Raw genomic sequence first — 20995 nt, 5'->3', positions numbered from 1 at the left:
AGATCATGATAATTAAGTCTCATGTTGTGACCCGTGGGAGAGCAGATTCCCTTTACCGGTACTTTGGTAGATTCATATTTTTTAAAGGTAAGCAGTTTAAAGAAATGCCTCCCCCCCTTCCCTAAAACTGGGACAGTTGTTGCACCCAAATATCTTCCTGCCCTCATCACAGATGGTTTAGTGGCCATTAGGGGCATAAAAGAGCAACAATGAAACAAAACAAAACACCTTTTAGAAAATCCAAGAATACATCTTGCTTTCAAAATGAGAGCTTTTACCTTCTGCCTGGGTCCCACATGTAGACTGAGCGATTTTAGAAGCTTTTATGCCTCCGCATTCAGAATTTTAAAGACTACTTTCTCAAGACACAAGGGATCTGCAATATGTGGAACTATTTTTATACGCCATCTTTTTCTTGTGCCTTAGGGGTTGTGCAGAAGTGTCATGGAGATCAGTTTATTTAATAGTTTTTATTGATTGTTAGTTATATATGCTGTGCTTTGTAATAGGAAATATTTATAAGATTTAAAAAAATATAAAATATTTAACACGTTTGCTGAGTGGATGAAGGAGGCTGGTTCCCCTAAATTTAGTTTAACCGCCAAATGTACGAGCAATGAAGTCCAAGACAAATATCCTTACAATAGAACTGTTTTGTCTCATTTTAAATCATATGGTATCAAATCATATTGTATCATGTCATACCGCATCATATCAAATTGAATCATAGTATCATGGTATCATATCACAACACAGTGCGTCCTATAATATCGCTTTATACCATGTTGCACCAGACCGCATTGTACTGTTTCAAAAAGTATTGTATTTCATTGCATCATATTGTATTATTGTATTCTTACAAAGATGACAATATAGGACATAACACATTTCAGTAAATTTACGAATAAACCAGAAAAACATATTCTCTATATGAAAATGCAACAGTAAGGAAAAACAAAAAAAGAATAACAAAACAGCACCACAGCTTCTTTATTTATTCATGAGCTTTGTAAAAACAACTTTGTAAAAACAACTTCTATATCAGAGATATGGATTGTGAGAGTCACCGCTCCCTGACTGAATGCATAGCAATCACTATGTTTGTGCCCCAAACTGAAGATGAGTGTGGAATCTCCTTCATCGTCTGCCGATCCTCCTGTTTTCAGTCTCCTGTGACCTCTGAACCCAGGTTTGCATGCTGTCTTGAGTGCAACTCAACCATATTGTATTGCTTATCAAAGCAGATGGATGTTATCACACACACATTCATGCATGCACATGTACACATGCAGAAATACATTTATACAGGTACATATACTAGTCAGACACAGACTTACAGCCTGACACTGATTTTCATGTGTAAAGTGAGCACAATTTCTACTTTTAGTTTAAGAGAAAGACAAGTAAAAAGCTGCAAATAAATGAAACACCCAACCACCAGTTCAAATAAAGTGAAGCCGGGACTTGCAAACAGTTGAAGTGCTTCCTGCGCTTGTGCATTGGCTCCGCATTAAATGATATTATCTTTCTCCCTTTTGCCTCCTCCCTTTTCCTGCCCGCTCCTTCTCTACTTGTCTCTCTGCAGGATCCTGCTGACTGTGGTGGTGATTTTCCGTATTCTGATAGTCGGAATAGTGGGTGAGAAAGTGTACGAAGATGAACAGATCATGTTCATTTGCAACACCATGCAGCCCGGCTGCAACCAGGCTTGCTATGACAAGGCATTCCCGATCTCGCACATCCGTTACTGGGTGTTTCAGATCATCCTGGTTTGCACTCCAAGCCTGTGCTTCATCACATATTCGGTTCACCAATCTGCGAAAGCACGTGACCGAAGCTATTCTCTGCTGCATTCTCACATGGATCACCATGGTCACGGTCACCACGGGCGCCACCACGACCATCACCCTCGGAAGCTTCATGCTCGCAACATCAACGGCATCCTCGTGCACCCTGAAAGCAGCAAGGAGGATCACGACCTTTTGGACGTCAAGGAGATCCCCAATGGACCCCGAGGGTTCCCTCAAACCCCGAAGGGTTCAAAAGTGAGACGGCAGGAAGGCATCTCCCGTTTCTACGTCATCCAGGTTGTGTTCCGTAACGTGCTGGAAATCGGCTTCTTGGCCGGCCAGTACTTTCTTTACGGCTTCAATGTGCCGGGGATGTTTGAGTGTGATCGCTACCCGTGTGTGAAGGAGGTGGAGTGTTACGTGTCCCGTCCAACAGAGAAAACTGTCTTTCTCGTCTTTATGTTCGCCGTCAGCGGCATATGCGTGCTGCTCAACCTGGCCGAGCTCAATCACATTGGATGGAGGAAAATAAAGACGGCTATCCGAGGTGTGCAGGCGCGGAGGAAGTCTATCTGTGAAGTGCGCAAGAAGGATGTGTCACACCTGTCCCAGACCCCCAACCTGGGCAGGACCCAGTCCAGTGAGTCAGCCTATGTCTGACAGAGGCTTTTCTGCCCGGGAGCTCCAGGACCTTGGACCTTTTGGAGAAGAGCTTTTCCCTGGCGTCGTCAGTAGGACTCAAAACTGACCCATGCATTATTATTCAGGAGCACACATTCTGTGTAGTCACAAAGAACATTGCTTAACGAACTCGAGAGAGAGAAAAATCACCTTGATAACAGCTGAAAACTGTGACGCTGTCACACCTCCAACTTACACAGTGACATTTCTGCTCTGCCTAGGTGACACTAGGTGCCTTTGAAGAACCTCACAGGCAATTACAAACATTAGGACACTGTAGAGATAGTTTGAAGTTGAATTATCTTAAGTTCTTTATTATTTATTGTAGCAGAAAAAGATCCCCCTGTTTTCCAACTATGTATATATATATATATATATCTATATATATATATGTATATATATATACACACAGGAGCTTAAGCGTGTGCATGCATACGCATGTCTGTGTGGGAAACTCAGCTTGCCGCTGACTCGAGTCAGACAATTGAATGCTAAACAAATCTGAGCTACTGAAAGAAAGATATTATTATCTGTCATCGTCCACAATATTGAAGAAAAGCCACTCGGTGGACAAACAAGCACCTTCTTTTTAATCAAACACAAAAAACTATCAGCACTAAAATAATCAGCTTAAACTGGAACACGATATTTGTTGTCATGTCGCAGGCCTTTCCGTTAAAAAAAAGTGTCCCCGTTTTTCATAAGCGTTGTTGCTCTAGGTGCCAAACAGACTGATGTGGCAGTCTGGGAGCGCTCGCTGGAAGTGAGACACATGGCGTGTTGTTTATGAGTTACATTTTTATTTCAGACACTGTGTTAGTACTCTGCTTTGCTCTCACTGCCTGCGAGGCATGATGTTTTTACTCTCAGAACCCACTGAGAACAGTCGAGTAGCAGCGTGCCGGTCTCTCCACCTTAGCTTGTAAAATGTGATCGCTGTGGTATGCTTGTGAGCGGCATCACATTCAGACCTTTTCATTTACACGGGAAGAGTAATCTCGTCACCAATATTTTAACGTGTAACCTCAAGCTTTTTTTTTCACAAGCAGATTTGGGGCCATATTTCAAAGTTACTGTACATAGATGAAGTTATTATACAAAGCTTTTTCCCTACAAAGTAAGATTGGGGTTTACATGGGTGGGGGGGACATGGGGTTTGGTGGTTCTGAAGATTAATCATAGATTGCCAGCTTTATTAATAAGTATCATTGATATGCTTTTTGCTATGCCTTCATGCTCTAATGGAAGCTAGCTGTTCCCCCCCCAAAAAAAAATAAATATTTCCCCTCGTTGGACTTTGAAAAAGGCATGTTCCTGAAGCATTAATAGAATGGATAGATTATGACTTGTGACTTAAAAAAGAGATAGTTTTATTTCTTTGCATCCTGCTCCTGTGAAATGTTATACTCAGCATGCATGAAGATGAAAAATATAAAGAGATAGGAACAAAGAATTTCATTATGGGAATACGGAACGCGAATACCTGAAAGGCGCCACAATTGCAGCAATAATAAAATATATTATGTGAAAAGAATTATGTGAATAAATGATTATGCAGCGACTTCAGCTGTGTTGTGTTTTATAACAAAGTCACGATTGCAGCAAACCTTTTAAACATTGTTTTTACACAATTGTGTCACAGTTACGTACGCTAGAGGCAAGGTAAGTTTATTTGTGATTCAAGGTGCTAAAGGGAGCATTAGCACATCATCAAAATTCATAATGCAGAAAAATGTTGCAAAAAGAGATAATTGAATTTCATTTTCATAGCGCATTTACAACGAAAGTGTTTCACGCTAAAATGAAGATTTAGTAAATGTAGTAAAAAGGACAGATTGGAGCTGAAGACAAAACATGAAAGAGAAATCCAATTAAAGAAGTAAAAAGTATAAAAGACATATTCAACACGGTTTGGCCTGAAATAATAATGCAGTCGGAATAAAAACAAAGATAAAAGGCTCTTCTCATTACCACAAGTTCACTTATAGCCGGTTTTAATATTTCAGAGCCCAGATGCAGAAATACAGAGCACAAAGTCTCCATTCTGACTGAGTCATGAATGGACTGTCCAAAAGTACCTGTTGTTGATCTGAGGACCCGTGATGGATCATACCTGCACAGCATTACTGCCTTCAAAATAGTTTGGATCTTCATAGGAAGCAAACTGCCAGTACTGGGGAAATGTGTTCTCCCTTTTCTTGTCCTTTTGTGTTTAACTTGTAAGTTCTGGCTGCAGCCTTTTGGACCAATCGTAAATGAGCAAGAGAAGATTTATTGACTCTGATATAAAGGGCATTACAATAATTCAGTCTGGAAGTAACAAAAGCATGTACTGTAGGAATTTCTCAACGTCTGACATGTTGTTAAACCTTGTTTTGACAAGTTTTTATGTGGAGGAAACTGCCGTTTGCAGCTGAATTAATGTGTTTCTCAAAATTCAATTCTGAGTAAAACACTAAATAGGATTAAACAGAGTTAGCAGACCCAGACTAACGCTTTAGGCTGCTTTGGGAAACCAAACATGATGACCTTTGTCACTTAACTGTAGAAAACTGAGTTAGTTTATGATATATTTGATACAGTAAGTAAATAATTAAGTCATAAAGCTTCACAAGAGCACAATAAAATACAAATACAATAAAAATAAGGAGAATCCACCCCTATCCAACCCCTAATCTGCCGTGGTTAAAACACTCAGTAACAGGTGCGTTTTGAGAAAACTCTTAAAAGCATCAACAGAGTCCAAATAACGTTAGGAGAGGGGAAGCTTGCTGCAGAGCCTCGGCTTTCCTCGGGTCCTGAAATGGGTACGAGGAACCATCATTAGGTTCTGGTCCAGTGACCTCAGCCTCCAAGAGAGGGTGTAGGGACATAAGAAGTATTTGATGTAGGAGGGAGCCTGACCATGCAAGACTCTGAAGGTCAGCACCACGAATTTAAAATTGATGTGAAACATGACTGGGGGGAAACAAACTGTTATAAGAGCCTAAACGATAAGACAAATAACCAGCTCCAGGTCAACTTTAGATAAACAGTTACATTTCTGGGTCTCAGAGGCCTTAAAAGAACAATACAACTGGATATCATCCGCAAACAGGTGGTAAGAGACACCATCAGACTCCTGGATTAACTTTCCGAAAGGAAGAACATGGACCAAACCAGGCCCTAATCAGATCCCTGGGGTACTCTGCACGACAAGTCAGCGTGGTCTGACAGGATGTGGTTGGCAGAGACACGAAAACTCCTAGCCAATAAGTAGGAAGCGAACCACCATGATGATTGACAGCATCAAATTCTGAGGACAGATCTAACAAGACATCATAATGTCACTAGACACCTTAAACTGAGCTCTTTCAGTAGAATGATGCTTGCCAAAAAACTGACTGAAAAATGTCAAAAACATCACATTTCTATTAGGTGGAAACCAGCTGTGTATACACCACCTTCTCTAAGATTTTGGCTGGAGATTTTGGGGATCTGCTGGGTCCGGATTTGTTTTTTAAGGGCAGGTTTCACAAAAGCATGTTTAAATGAACCCGGGAAAGACACCAGTGAATCAGCTTGGTAACCCAAGGGCCAAAAACGTCAAATACTTAAAAAAGATACTTAAACAGACTTCAAAAGAGTCTACAAGGTAGAGCATCTGATGGGCAGAATGAAGGGTTCATTCTGGTTACCAGTTATTGGATTAAAAGGACCAGGTGCCATCACAACAGGGTTATAAAATGAAGGCATTGGAATTTTGTCCTTAATGTCCAGACTTAAATAAGCCAATAAAAAAACGTAAAAAATTAATTCCGGTCAGCTTTGCAGAACGCAGGTGTAAGAGAAGCAGCAGGACAATGGAGCTGATGTTGATAAGGTCAAACAGCATTTGGGTTTTTTTTACCTAGGGTTAGGGTTAGGGTTAGGGTAGGGTTAGGGTTAGGGTTAGGGTTATATATAGAACTCAAGATAGACCTCAAGTTTATTAGATTTCCACAGATGCTCTGTTTTCTGACACAGCCTCCTCATGTTCAGAATATATTCATTTATCCAGGGACATGCTGACCTCTTGGATGCCAGATTAGATTTAAAGGCTGCGACCTGATCCAGAGTGCAGCCACCGGGACTGTTTATACAACCCTGGCCTCTCGGAAAAGAAAGGTAACTATAACTACAGATCATCTTCCCAGCAGTGAAATCACATATCATACCTATGGATATTTTCAAAGAGGAGGACCATACAGGAAGTAAAACAGATGCCCCAGCACAAAACCTTGTGGAACTCCCGAGGTACAGTACTATGCCCTAGTAATCACCTAATGTAAGAGATAAACCATCTTGGGGTTTTGCCCCTAATTCCAACACAGTGCTCGTTCTATGATTATAAAATGTAACAATTATATTAATTTAGCACTAAAGGTCTTATTTTTATGGTATTTGATCAAACTAAAGGGATTACACCGCCTAATAAAATGGCATAATAGGGAATTAAAATATTATGATGAAGTCCAGGCAAATCTGTTTCTTTACTTTTTCCCTGCAGGTGATCCGAGGGACGGCGTGCTTTCACTGTCGTATGAATTTATACTACATCCTTTCACGCTCCTCGCTATAAGTTCACCATAGAGTACAATGCACTGCTTTCAGATGCACACACTCACGACTTGCTTCAACATTTATTATTCAGTACTGAAAAATGATATATCACTGAGAAATACATCAAGACACTCTCCGGGTTTCTGGTGATAAATAATAGATATTTAATCTGTTCACTTCTGTTATATAAGACTAAAGTCAAACTACCACAAAACTGACAGGAACCTCCCATTGCGGGTTTTGCTCATTCATCCCCACAACGTTCACGTCTCCGACGCCCACTATTGTTTCTCAGACTCACCATGACTCACATAAGCAGGTGAATTATTAGATGGGAACCTGATAATTTCAGTAATGAACAAGGTTACAGAGGGAGAGAAGAGAGAGGTGTGGGGGCGGTGAACCTTTTAACGTTATTAAACCCTCAGTCAGTGCAGGCGGCATGAGTCACATCCTGGGAAATCCTGAAAGCAGAGAGGGACGAGGGGAAGAGGAACGCGGGTGATGAGGAGGAGTGCTAATAAAATTGATTGTCTGATGGGATGTGGAGTAATGAAGTTGTGGTTATTCTTTCACATAAAGGCCACAGTGTGTTCTTATCGGCTGCAATTGACTCTTTGTTCTCCATAATACACACATGCACACACAATCCATAAATGCCCAAACAAAGGCTCTGCTGAGGATGTGGCCAGGCCGGTTGCTGTAGTGACAGGACAGTAATGATGTTAAGCAGTGCAGAGACTACGGCAGTAAAAAGGCACAAGCAGCACTGCAGCACACCTCCTGCCTTTGCTCCGAAGTAGCACATCAACCTGCAGAACGCAGTCAAGTGCAGACTCATTCATGGTTACAGTTAGACGCATGCTGCACCTCACTCCCGTACTGCAGCACTGCCGCTGCAGCACGGGAGTGAGGGGAATAAAAGGTAAGTGGAATCACCATTACCACATAGCCTTCGTAATAATATACAGCATAGACATTACATTGTAGATGACATGCTAATTTATAGTAAAGGACAAAACTTTTGCACTTTAAAGTTGATTATTACAAGCTATTGATATCACTGTTCTTATATGTGACTTAACCCGAAAAAATCTATCTATGCAGATTATTATTGAGAAAAAGCCCTGACTCAACAGCACATTTTTTGTGGCCTCAGTACAGTCCTTTGAATTAAACATAAACTCCATAAACTCCAGGAATCCACCCACCTACTCGTGTGAAAGAATGCAAACAGCTCTTTAAGAGCTCTGGAAATGATGATGAGGACTACATGCCTGGAGGTTTTAATTCATGAATATGGATGCTTACATGCTTAACAACTACTGCTGCAGAGAACAATTAGATCCAGAAATGCTTGGAAATATAATTGGAGCTGTTTACACAAACATGTTAAATACACAATGAAAACTGGGGGAACTGTCCAACTGAATTCGAGGGCATTCACATCCAAATTAAAGAATTTAAGGATTACAGATATGATTTAGACAACTCATTCAAAGGAGCTCTTGATGTTTGTGAAATAGGCTGGAAAACACAGGAAGAAAAAAGAAAAGTAACTCCATCCCAGAGATATAGTGCCGTGGCCAAATGCTGGAAAGCTGACTGAGGCCCATGTAATGGCACAGATCATCTGTGGGTGCACCCTGGGAGTTTTTGAAGGTTTTTGGAGGAGGTTTCATTCACCTGATCTCACCATGATGGAGCTGCATTTCAGTTGAGGATAAAAATAAAGGCAGAAAGTCCCAGAAACAAACAACTACAGAGAATAGTCGCAACAAAAGCCTGGTGGAGCATCACAAAGGAGGAAACCCATTATCTTGGTGGTGTCCAGCACTCGCTGTTTTCTAATGATTCTCAGGCAAAATCAAAGTTTAGGTAATATGAGTGTTCTTGCATTAAAGCATAATCCTGAAGAACAGGATTATACACATGATTCCTCCCTCAAAATTGAATGTGAATGCCCTAAATGAATTAAAGCTGAGAGACTACACACTACGCCTTTAGGTATATATCATGATATGTGCAGTAACTGTGACTTGGATATGTTTGGGAAAACAACATAAGTGACAAAAACCATGTCTGTGTCAAAATAGTTTGGACTGCGCTGTGAATCCAGAGATTAAATGAGCAAAACGTCTGAAAACCCACACGTGCATCTGTTCATCTGCAGGTCTGCTTTGGATTTACAGACCTCACTCGTAACACATTCTTGACTGGCTTTAGTTTTCTGCGCACAAGGATAACATTGATGTTGGACAGTAACAATACTTTGTTCACAGCCTCATCAAATTGTTAAAACATTCAGTGAAACTTAATACGTTCCACAAAGAAAAAAAGGATAAAATGCCGGCCACTATCAGGGTGATTACGTTGCATTTCTGCAGATAAATGTGCTCACATGTTCGCCCCGACTCCGGTCTTTCACTCTCCAGGCTGCGTGAACTTTAGTGTCATGTATCGGTTTTTGGTCCTTCCCTCCACAAACTCACCACCTGTGCAGCTGAAGTGAACTATCTCACATTTGTTTTCAATACAAGTCTTCTGATTAAATTAACATTCACTTTTTTATCTCCGATCAGCTGAAAATTTAGATTTAAATTCTTCTAAAATCCTTTAATTATTGATTGGTTTGGAGGGTTTTGTGACCTGGAACAACTGTCTTCTTTTATGATACCCATTTTGCTGCACCGTCCAGCTCATTTTGGTTTATCGGCCCATCTTACACTGCAAAAAAAAGAAATAAGCCTAATATTCCTAAATCTAGTCAAATTTGTCTTATTATGAGCACAAATATCTCAACCAATGGAGTTAGTATTTTATTGACTAGAACTTTTAAAACTAGCAAAATAACCTGAAAAGAATCTTCTTTTTACTTGAAACAAGGCTTTTTAACTTTCTAAGAAATTAGTTTTCGCAGTGAAAGACATTATCTAATAAAAGTAGAGAATAATACTTGAAACATCTTCCATTACAACTTATTGAGGTCTAACATATGTTGAAATGTAGAACTGTTAAACAGCCACAGCACATTAAAGGAGTAGATTAATGCCATTCAGTGATCGTGAAAGACAAGGATGCTTCCTCGGGAGGGTTACTCTTCCAGGCTGTGCCCTTATTAAACCAGGAAAAAAGAAAAGAAATCCCTCCTCACATATGGAAAACATAACAGTCTTAAAAAGCCGGCATGTGTGCAACATGGCAACGATCGCAGCTTCGATTTCACCCTCCAAACAACAGCTGGACTAAATGAACACGGCTGGCTACTAAACAGTCTTTTTTTTTTTTTGCAATTCATGCTTTGTTGTCGGCTGATGAAACACATTACAATGCCAACAACCTAAAGGCGGAAACAAATAAGGCAAAAACAAACTGGCTTAAATTGGATGAAGACTGCAGTAATTCAGTCGATTATTTGTGCCATCTTGGACATGTGCAAGGAATTACTGGGAACACGGGGTATGCAGAGAAGCATCCTTAAAATTCCTCTCAAACAAGGCGCTGTGTGCCGTGAAGGTTTCTTGAAATCAGAGCAGCCCTTCGCCCATTCGAGGCTATCGGTGACGTGGCATCTCAGAAATGTGGCCGTCGAGGATCCTCCATTTATTTGGAAAGGAATGACTCGGGGCGAGTGACTGTTGGTGGCAGTGCTCTTTCAGGCGAAGATACGTCCTGGCACTGACGCAAAAACAGAACATTTTTCTACCGTTGCAGACCCTGTTTTACTTTGTAAATGCTGTGGTTTCTTTGCAATGTGGCTCGGTTAAAACTAAGCCTTTAGACACAATGACGTTGTTTCAAGTCTGGCCTGAATAATACTACAAGTGTCTACATGTACAGACAGAAAATCATTATTAAAAACAATTAGAATAGGTTTCATTTCATTTTCAGCCTGTTTCCACTTGTGTGAGTGAGTAATAATGTGTCATGGTGTTTGACAACGGACTAATAATATCGGCGGAGCCGAAGGCGCTCTCACGCCTCTGTCACGTCTCTGGCCTGCAGGCAATGTCCATCTTCTATAAAAGGTCAATAGTTCCAACAGTTTGAGAAAAAAAACCAGTTGAGTCCTGTTATCATTTAGTTTTTTCATTTAGTCTATACAAAACTGATCTTTTCGTTCATGTTTGTCCGTCTATGACAGGGGTATTCAACTAGATTCGGCCGGGGGCCACATCTGCAAAAGGACTGTATGGAGAGGGCCGCACAATTTGAAAATTTGGGGGTTTTCAAAATGTATTTTGCACTCAAAGACGAAGACTTATGTATATATAATACATTTGTATTATACATTTGAATATATCTAGTTTACATATGAATTATGTATTAATTGTCTCCAGATATAGTCATTGTGAATGTTAAATATAATATTCAAATAAAGAAATATTTTAAATGCAAGTTCATTTTGAAGCCATGCATTGTGCAAACTTAATGAAGTTGATATTGACCTACTTTTAATAAAACACGCCATAATGACAAAGCACCACTTTCCACCAAGATTTCCTTATTTGAATATTATATTAAGCATTGGGCACAAGCATTTCAGTCCATAGTAGCCAGTTTGATGTTATAAATAAGGAACCAAAATATTAACTATAAGCTCCTTTATTAATGACACATCTGTGCATTATATCAGCAAAACAAAACAATCACATGAAATTATAGGAGGCTTTAGAAGTTCCATCTGAAATGCAAAGTCCTCACTTATTCAAATGAAAAAAATGTCAGGCCAATCATAGAAGCCTAATGATGTCAACAAGTCATCTGTACAACGGAGGTTAATAATAATGCGACAAACATTAACACTGTGCAACACTGGCAAAAAATCTGAAATTAAAAAAAAAAAAAAAAAAAAATTTCAACAAACAACCCCTTTTTTGAAATATGACCAGGGGCCACATAAAAGCTCCTGGCGGGCCGCATGTGGCCCGCGGGCCGCCAATTGAATATCCCTGGTCTATGAAGTCACAAATAAACCCTGACATTTATGTTTGTCCGTCTATGAAGTCACAAATAAACCCTGACAGCGGTTGCAAGGTTTGTTGTTCGTTTCCTAGGCTCAGAATTATCAATATATGGATGGCTCTTGTCTCCGTAACGAGGCCGATTAGCCGCGGGAGGACTGAAAATCACCCCGGCCTCCTCATCAAACGGTGCTCTGCTCCATGACCTATCCTCCTCAGCAGATTTATTAATACACCGTACCAGGGATAAGACGGCACGAGGAGGGGAATCGTTTCATTATTCCTCTCATGTGTTACTTCAATATTTCCCTCTCTGCCACTTCACTTTCTCATAAAGATGAAATTGGAGCTGGCTTATTCCTCTCTGGAGCCTGCTCCACTTCCACTCTCTTAATCAGTCGGCCCCTCAAGTTGTGTCAGTCTCTATTCTGCTCTCTGCGAGTGACTCGGTCCTCCTTTTGTGAAGTCCCCGCCTGGCACCATCTCTCTGCTCCTCCTCTCTCACTGTCTCCATCTGGTCTTCTCCTCCTCCACCTGACTCATTCCTCGCTCTTTGCGCTGTTTCCACCACCTCCACATTTCTATCCTGCCCTCCTACCATCGTCTGACCTTCTCTGTCTTCACCCATGCAGACCTGCTCAGGCGCGTTCACCTGGATGCCAACTGACATGCCCGCTCTTTCCAGTTATCCCTTCTTTTCATCTACTGTTCCTTTTCTTGCATCTTTGAATCTGTTCCTGCCCCCGAAGGTAAAATCTTGTCTCGCTTTAACTGTGTGTGATTCAGATTATGTCTTTTTTTTTCTCCCCCCACAGAGGATGTTTTTGCCGGCTGACAAAACCTCCTAACTGCTTTTGTTTCCTGTTTTTTGTTACTCTGGTGCTGCAGGCTGGACGGTCTCCCTCGCCTCGCCTCCACCCACAATCAGTACTCGAGTTGTGAAAAATAATCAGGGGGGATGGTTGATTTTATCATATGGGGACAGATAATTTGTGCTGATTACAAATAATATAATATATTACAAATAATAGCACTGACCAAAACACCTGCAGAAATACTGCAGGAATGACATAGCAGCAGTTAAATGCAGCCTTCTGTAAGCTTTAAATATCCACTGGGCTTACATCAAATACATCAAAACACAACAATAAAGAACTGTTTTCTGAACTTATCAATATGTCTCTGTCCTTCACAGGATAAGTAAAATGGATCACTGCAAAAACTCAAAATCTTAACAAGAATATTTGTCTTATTTCTAGTTAAAATGTCTCATTTTAGTAAAAAAAATCTCATTACACTTAAAACAAGACTCATCACTGGAAAAAACTACAATTTTCACCTGTTTCAAGTAGATTTTCACTTGAAATAAGTAGAAAAATCTGCCAGTGGAACAAGATTTTTTTGCTTGTAATAAGAAGATAAATCTTGTCCCACTGGCAGATTTTTCTACTTGTGAAAGTTTACTTGAAACAGGTGAAAATTGTCAAATAAGTTATTTTTCTGGTATTATTTTTTTGGTGATGACTTTAAATGTTGAAATAGCAGTAAAACCACATTCATTGATGAAATGACATAAGGGATGGAAAGGGGGGATGATTTTGACCGTTTTTATTTCAGGGGGGATGCCATCCCCCCTCATCCCCCCTCAACTCGAGTACTGCCCACAATCCTAGAAATATGACAATAGTAGTGCACGGAGAAACTACTGTCTGGTTAACAAATAAAATGCAGAGTTCATTGTTTTCTGGACCGATCCATGAGTGTTTTGGCATCCGATTGGATTAACTCACCTCTGGAAGACAAATGTCGGGTATAATTCATCATAAATGCCCCAAATAAGCCTTCACACTGCTCGGTGTAGTCTGTGGAGGCATTATACACTGAATTTAAAGATGTTTCAAAAAGATATCCAGGTCTTAAGGGGTTAAAGATCTTGTTTGTGCTCATCTAAAATGCCAATAGCCACTGCAGCCATACAGTTCTGGCATTATAGCTGCAATAGGTCCGGTTTGTGTGCTGCCCTTTCAGCATCTAGTGTGACACTTGGCCATTACTCATCTAGTGCTTTCAAAAGGTTGATGATGTGAAAAGATATGGGTCATTTGATCATTTTGTTTTTGAAATCAGCTTTTGACATTTGAATTCATTGTTTTCCGGCCAGCTCCTTCCTAAAAAGACCGATACAACCTAACGTACCGACAGCATACAGATCCAGTGAGGTCTGACAAATGCTTGAATATATTTATTTATCCATTTTTTACTTCAGAGACAAAGGCACAGGGTAATCGATTGTCAGGAATAAATGCTGCAAAGACTGGAGTCTTTGCCTCATATTTCTGACTGATGACACTGCTGCTGTACTCAGGATAAAGAGGATACTGACAAACATCCTAAAATTCAGACTTGTTCAGCATCTTTTACTTCACAGCTTCTCTTTACCCAACCTCCATTCAGTTATTACAGCTGACAGCATTTTGCTGTGTGAAACTGAAACCGTGTGCAGTGAAGTCGGTGATTTAGGATGCAGATCGTGCTGCTGCAGCCCCGGCTCTGCTTTAATGCAGAAACCTTTGGGGTTGCAGTCACATCTCCACAGAGGGAAGGGCAGCATCGTCCAATCTGGAATGAAACCAAGTAATTACTGCAGAGCAAATGATTATTTTCTGCACAACTGGTTCCTGTTTCGTTGCGATATTAGAGGGAGGAGCGAGAGAGCACAGGATGTATATGGGCATTTAGGGGTCCCACTTCAGAGTGCCGGGAGAGTGAATATCAGCAGTTAGTAACACCATTCAGGGAGGACCAGACTGCAGACTGCAGCTTGAAGGAAAAAACAAAACAAAGAAACACTGCAGTTGGAAACGATCATCCTTTAAGCTTCTTTTTTACATGTGAAGACTCGCTGTTCAAACGCTTTTAATACCAGCGTTCAAATCTGGTGCTACCCATGTACAGTAGAGCTGTCACCTGGCACAGACTTCATATACTTCATTTGACCTCAGTTGATTTAAACTGATGTTTCGCTCTGTATCCATCTAGTCAGGAAGGCAAGGCAAGGCAAGGCAAGGCAAGGCAAGGCAAGGCAAGGCAAGGCAAGGCAAGGCAAGGCAAGGCAAACTGCTTAACAGCTACATAAACTCACAAGAAGGCAAATAAAATCATTCTATAAAACGCAAGAATAATCATTAAATAATTAATTAATTAGATTAAGAATGAAGAGTGCAGATCAAATCCTTTCAGTTGTCATACGCACAGCTAAATAGAGCTGCTTACGGCCTGGATTTGAACACTGTCAGAGTTGAGGTCCGTCTCACATCTTCTGGTCCAGATTTTAGGAGCTTCACCTTCTCTAGTCAAGAGAAGACAAGACATGGAAAAACTTATTCATGCATTCATTTTCAGTAGGTTGGATTATTGCAATGGCATCTTTACAGGCCTTATCAAGAAATCTATCAGGCAGCTGCAGCTGATCCAGAACGCTGCCACCAGAGTCCTTACAAACACCAGGAAACTGGACCATATTACACCGGTCATGAAATCACTACACTGGCTTCCAGTGAGTCAAAGGATAGAGTTTAAAATCTTACTGCTGGTCTACAAAGACCTGAATGGTCTTGGACCAAAATAGATGCTGGATCTGTTAGTTCCTATGAAGCTCCCAGACCCCTGAGGTTCATCTGGATCTGGTTTGTTGTGGTTCCCAAGAACCAGAACCAAGCAAGGTGAGGCAGCGTTCAGTTATTCTGCTCCTCACCGGTGGAACAAACTTCCTGTAGACCTGAGGTCTGCTCCAACTGTAGATCCTTTAAATCAGGCCTGAAAACATTACTGTTTACTGAAGCGTACTCTTAAATTAAATACTTACCTGATGTACTCTACTGCCCTTACTTTTAACAACTTGTGCTTTTTATTATTTTACTTCTTTTCTTATCATCTTATTCAATCTTATTTGTTATTTACTGTCTAATTATGTCTAATTATTTACTGTCTAATTATGTCGAATTATTTACTGTCTAATTATGTCGAATTATTTACTGTCTAATTATGTCTTGCCGCTTTTAATGTCAATGTAAAGCACTTTGAATTACCTTGTGTTGAATTGTGCTATATAAATGAATTTGCCTTGCCTTGCCTTGCCTAGTCCTGACTGGACACCGCAGGAATCCACTCCCCGAGTTGGTTCGTACAGCTCCAACATTTAGATTTAGATTAGATTAGATCTTTATTAGTCAGTGTTATATATCAACGAAATTAAAAGTGCCATCAGTCAGTGCTAAAAAACGAAAAGATAATTACTATAGTACATGTACAGTATATAGAACACTTTCAAACAACACAAAATAAAACAAATAACTGATTAAAACCGATAAATAATGAAATATCATAGCATGTCAGAGATGCACTTTGGCGCTAAGCCATGACAAGCCTGCAGTGCAGAGACCTGAGGACTGGACTAATATGGTCGTATTTCCTGGTTCTGGTCGGGACTCGAGCAGCAGCATTGTGGACGTACCGCCGGTGTCTTACAGCTCGTTTGGAGCCCAGTGAGCAGCCGGTGCAGCAGTCTAACCAAACACATGGACTAGTCTCCCTAAATCTGGTTTAGACACTATTGCTTTGATTCTGGCGATGCTTTTTTAGATGGTAAAAAGTAAGGTGGCTGTTAAAGTTCAGATGTGAGTCCAGTACTGAATCCAGTATTACACCCTAGATTTCCAGCCTGATGTCTCAAGGTAACTGTGTCTTTGTTTCTGTGGACCAGCCGTTCCAACGGATCAGCTACTGCAGGACCACCTGCAGTTTAATGTACACATCTTTTTTTACCATATGCTTCACTTCCTTCACTTCCTGCTGTGTCCTTCTACTAATGATCTGGCAACGTTGATGACAAGTCACGGTAATGCGATAATGTTGGACACTGATGCAAAACCTTTTGTGTTTATTACACATGTGCTTCTGAGCTTTGAAAGATGTGCAATGTATTTTCTTAATCATTAAACATGATACTGTTCTTATAACTTTTATAAATACAGAATGAGAAAATGTATGCATGCAATGTTTTTTTTGTTTTGTTTTTTAATGGAACTGGTGTAATTATATTTTTCATCCAACTTAGTATGCAGAGACCCCCTTCCTACAATCATGTTAGCATTTGGTCTCATGCTGGCGCTCATCCATCAGAGCCATTACAGAAATATGCAAACATAACAAAGGTCCAATTCAAAGAGCGGAGCGAATCCATTAGCGAAGGTGAAAGGAACAAGCAGAATGATGCAAAATGATTCTTCTTCTTTTCTTCCTCTGATCATCATTCAATAAAACACGATTTTTTAATATTAGCATCTTGACATTCGGCCCCCATTTTCCTTGTTTTCAGATCATTTTTGAGTCCGTATCAGCCCCTATCTTCAAAGTCACAGTCATAATCTTCCAATGCAGCATTTATCTCCAGTCATAACATGAAAAAACATGAGCTCAAGGCCCTGATAGCAGTTTTGGAGAGACATGGCGATGCTTTGAATCCAGAGTAAACACCGGCCTGTTATGCTAACAATGGAAAATGTTTTAAGCAGTGTGTTTACCGTGCAGCATGTTACTTTGGCATGTCATTTACTAATATCCTTCATAGATCAGACTGCTTTTCCAACAAAAAGTGGAGCCAAAATGTCTCCATTCCTCCCTGGTGACTATGATCCAATAAAACGTTAAGAGGCAAATCTCAAATAAATATTTCCTGAAGTCAGATACATGAACTAACAGTAAGTCGAGTTGTTGCCTTAATCCAACTGATATTGAAGTTTTAAAAGCCATGTATTCACCTTAGTCGGGCTGTAGTGGAACCGAACTGAAGCTCTTGAGATCGAGCTTTTAGTACAAGATCATTCGTCATAATCCAAGTTATTTCAGCATGTATACCAACCCACACTTAGCCGAGCTACTGACGGCCCCGGGACCCCCCCCCCCCCCTCTGGAGGTGACGAGCCATGGCATCACAACAACACCGTAACAGAAGAAGGAGAGGGAGACTTTGCTGCATCTTACCTGCAACATGATCAGTTTTAGTATGTACGACATTTACAGAGCTGCTGCATCATTAGCATCCATTTCTTCTCATGTTGTTGTCCTCCTTAGCGCTTGTTTACTAATTGTACTGGAAGAACGCCAACGTGAAAGTAGCGTCGTGGAATTGAACACATCTCAATCAATAATCGATTGTCTTCTCGCGCATGTTTACTTGGATTTCTCTGAAACTCCAGTTTAATCCTCAAATAGCTTGATTTAGATGTAACCGCACTGTGGTCTCCCCACCCTGCTCATCCCTCACATGTATATTTAAAGGGGACCTATTATGGCATCTAATACGTATTTTCAAAGGCCTTGAACGTCTTAAAAACAAGCTTTTGATTTTTTTTTTGCTAAATAAATTAGAAATTCAGCCTCTGAGCCATGTCTTTATCTTCACATTCTCTAACCTCATTATCTATGCAGGATTCTGAGTGGGCGGGGCTATGATAATGAGGCTCTGTGCTGGGCTGCCTGAATGACGCGATACACCGCTACGGAAAAAAAAATAGCAGAAGCTCCGGCCAGTGGAGTTAGTTGTGGGCGTGGTTTCACACATCGGAGGCCAACCGATGTAAATTGCATTTTCGTTACATAACGAAAGGGAGCAGAATCTTATTGGCTCGTAGATCCACATCACACTGGACGGCTCATCCGGGCGGCTGTACAGACACTGCAGAATTTGGTTGCTTTCCTCCTTCTCTGAGTTGGCAGGCTGAGGGGAGACCACTTTATATGTTAAAGCAAGAAAAAACGTGTTTTTCATAATAGGTCCCCTTTAAAGGAGCTTGAGGCCGGATTGAGGCAGGATTTATGAAAAAATGCGTATACGTTTTAAGTTTTCTAGTAATAACGTCAGATAAAGCGTTCCAAACCAAAAAGAATGAGGGCTCTAGTGTATCTCTCCGTTGCCTTGAACAGGCTGTGTGCTGCAAAATGCGCTGCAATTCTGGGCCCGAATTTCCCGCGTTGTCCTGCGGATGTGACGTCACATGACGCTGCATGCGCGTTCTCCCGTGCCGGCTTCGCTGTTGGCTGCAGTACCCCCGACGGTCGTCGTGGCGCTAATGAGTCTCATTTCTTATTCTTGCCTCAAGCTCCTTTAAGCTGTACTGAGGGTTACATACAAATACCCCTTTTCCACCAAACCGGTTCCAGGGCTGGTTCTGGAACCGGGCTTTCTATTTCCACTGACTAAGAACTGGCTCCGGGCCACAAAAACCGGTTCCAAGGTAGCACCAACTCTTTGCTGGGCTAGAGGAAAGAACCGCTTACGTAAGCGGAGGGGGGCGGAGTTGTTAAGACAAACGGCAATAGCAAGACTGTGAGCCGGTGACATTTTCAAATAAACGACTAATTAATCTGGATGCAGTAAAGCAGCAGTGGTTTGTGGAGGAGACAACCTGTCTTTTAGCGATATGGTCTGTATTAGAGAAAATACGTTGTTGTTGCTTCAACTTTCACTCCAATCCAAACACAGCGACATAACTGACGTTTGCAGCGATGTAATGACGTGGCTCCCCTTAGCACCCGAGCTATGGAAAAACAACACGGTTCTCAGCTGGTCCGAAGTTAAACGAGTTGTGAACCAGCACCAGCACTGGTCCAGAACCAGCCCTGGAACCGGTTTGGTGGAAAAGAGCCATAGAGTAGTAGTTGAGGGACTTTCATTAGACTCACAGGAATTCTGTCAGACATGGAGGACGGACTAAGATGTTTCCGTTGATGGTACAAGATGGAAAGCCGGGAAAGGGTCTATAAAGTACATAAAGCTCACCCTGAGGGTAACACAAACACAATTTCATGACAATCCCACCAACAGCTGTTGCACTGCGGAGCTGTTATGCCTCCATCCCTGGAGCCACAGTCCCATGTCATGCTGCCAGATCATTCAGATAATCTCTCCCTCCTTGTTTGTGATTTAGTTCTGAGAATAGACAGCACTGTCTGGCGTTAGACTTCGTATGCATCTCAGAAAACAAAACGAACAAACAAACAAAGAACACAGAAACCACCGAGGGAGATTTGATGTTTTTAGTCCTAAAATAGGATTGTTGTTTAATTATTCAGTTCTGAGCTTGAAAACAATAAAGTTAATCTTCTCTGTCTGAGCTTCTCTGTCTATTTTTTCTTCTCCTTTGTCTTTCAGCTGGAGATTTCACGCCCCGATTACATGACAGTGTTGAGTCCACCGGGCGGCTCTTTTTTCAATTAGCAGCTCTCAGCTTGATCATCAACACCCAGCAGCGTGCTTCTGTACCTGGCGCTAAACGGTGTTAAATCTGTTCAGAGTACAAGGTTAAACACGGTACTGCGGGCTGGGCCTGCTCCGGTCCTATAATCAGGTCCACCTCCCAGGATGCATCAGATGTCTCCACGCCTCAGCACAACTGATTCAAGTAAATGGACCACTATCAAGTTGTTATCAAAGTCTTTTAATGACACGTTCATTTGAATGGGGTGTAGGGTTGCCACCTTTCAGAAATAGAAATAAGGGACGTCCTGATTTCAGCAGCGCAGGAGCCAAAAAAAAGCCCCAAAACTTCTAAACTGAATAAAAATGTGTTTATTTTATATATGAAAAAACAAAATGCTTTGATTTAAAGTTTAAAGTGCTTTAATAGCATTGAACTTGCATGACTGTACAGACAACCATACTAGCATGTGAAATATCCACCTATGCTACGTATGTCCACATCAGCCCAGATGTATAATATAGCCTACAGGTGAAGAATATGGTGTAAAAGTTAATTTATTTCAATAATTCAACTAGAATATGGTGTAAAAGTTAATTTATTTCAATAATTCAACTAGAATATGGTGTAAAAGTTCATTTATTTTAATAATTCAACTACAACATGGTGTAAAAGTTAATTTATTTCAATAATTCAACTAGAATATGGTGTAAAAGTTAAC

The 20995-nt window shown here is 40.8% G+C and overlaps 1 protein-coding gene across 1 annotated transcript in view; it reads left to right on the top strand.

Annotated features, from left to right (window-relative positions):
* LOC133460179 (uncharacterized) overlaps nucleotides 1-20995 on the top strand; it is a 42634-nt gene that overhangs the window by 13811 nt on the left and 7828 nt on the right. The window contains exons 3-5 of the mRNA XM_061740742.1: nucleotides 1586-2448; nucleotides 3191-3234; nucleotides 4114-4133. Of these exons, the coding sequence (XP_061596726.1) occupies nucleotides 1586-2448; nucleotides 3191-3234; nucleotides 4114-4133 (927 nt within the window). The remainder of the gene's footprint in view (nucleotides 1-1585; nucleotides 2449-3190; nucleotides 3235-4113; nucleotides 4134-20995) is intronic.

This window comes from Cololabis saira, chromosome 14 (genome assembly GCF_033807715.1).
Source record: "Cololabis saira isolate AMF1-May2022 chromosome 14, fColSai1.1, whole genome shotgun sequence".
Lineage (NCBI taxonomy): Eukaryota > Metazoa > Chordata > Actinopteri > Beloniformes > Belonidae > Cololabis > Cololabis saira.
This window is presented reverse-complemented; position numbering and strand designations above follow the sequence as displayed.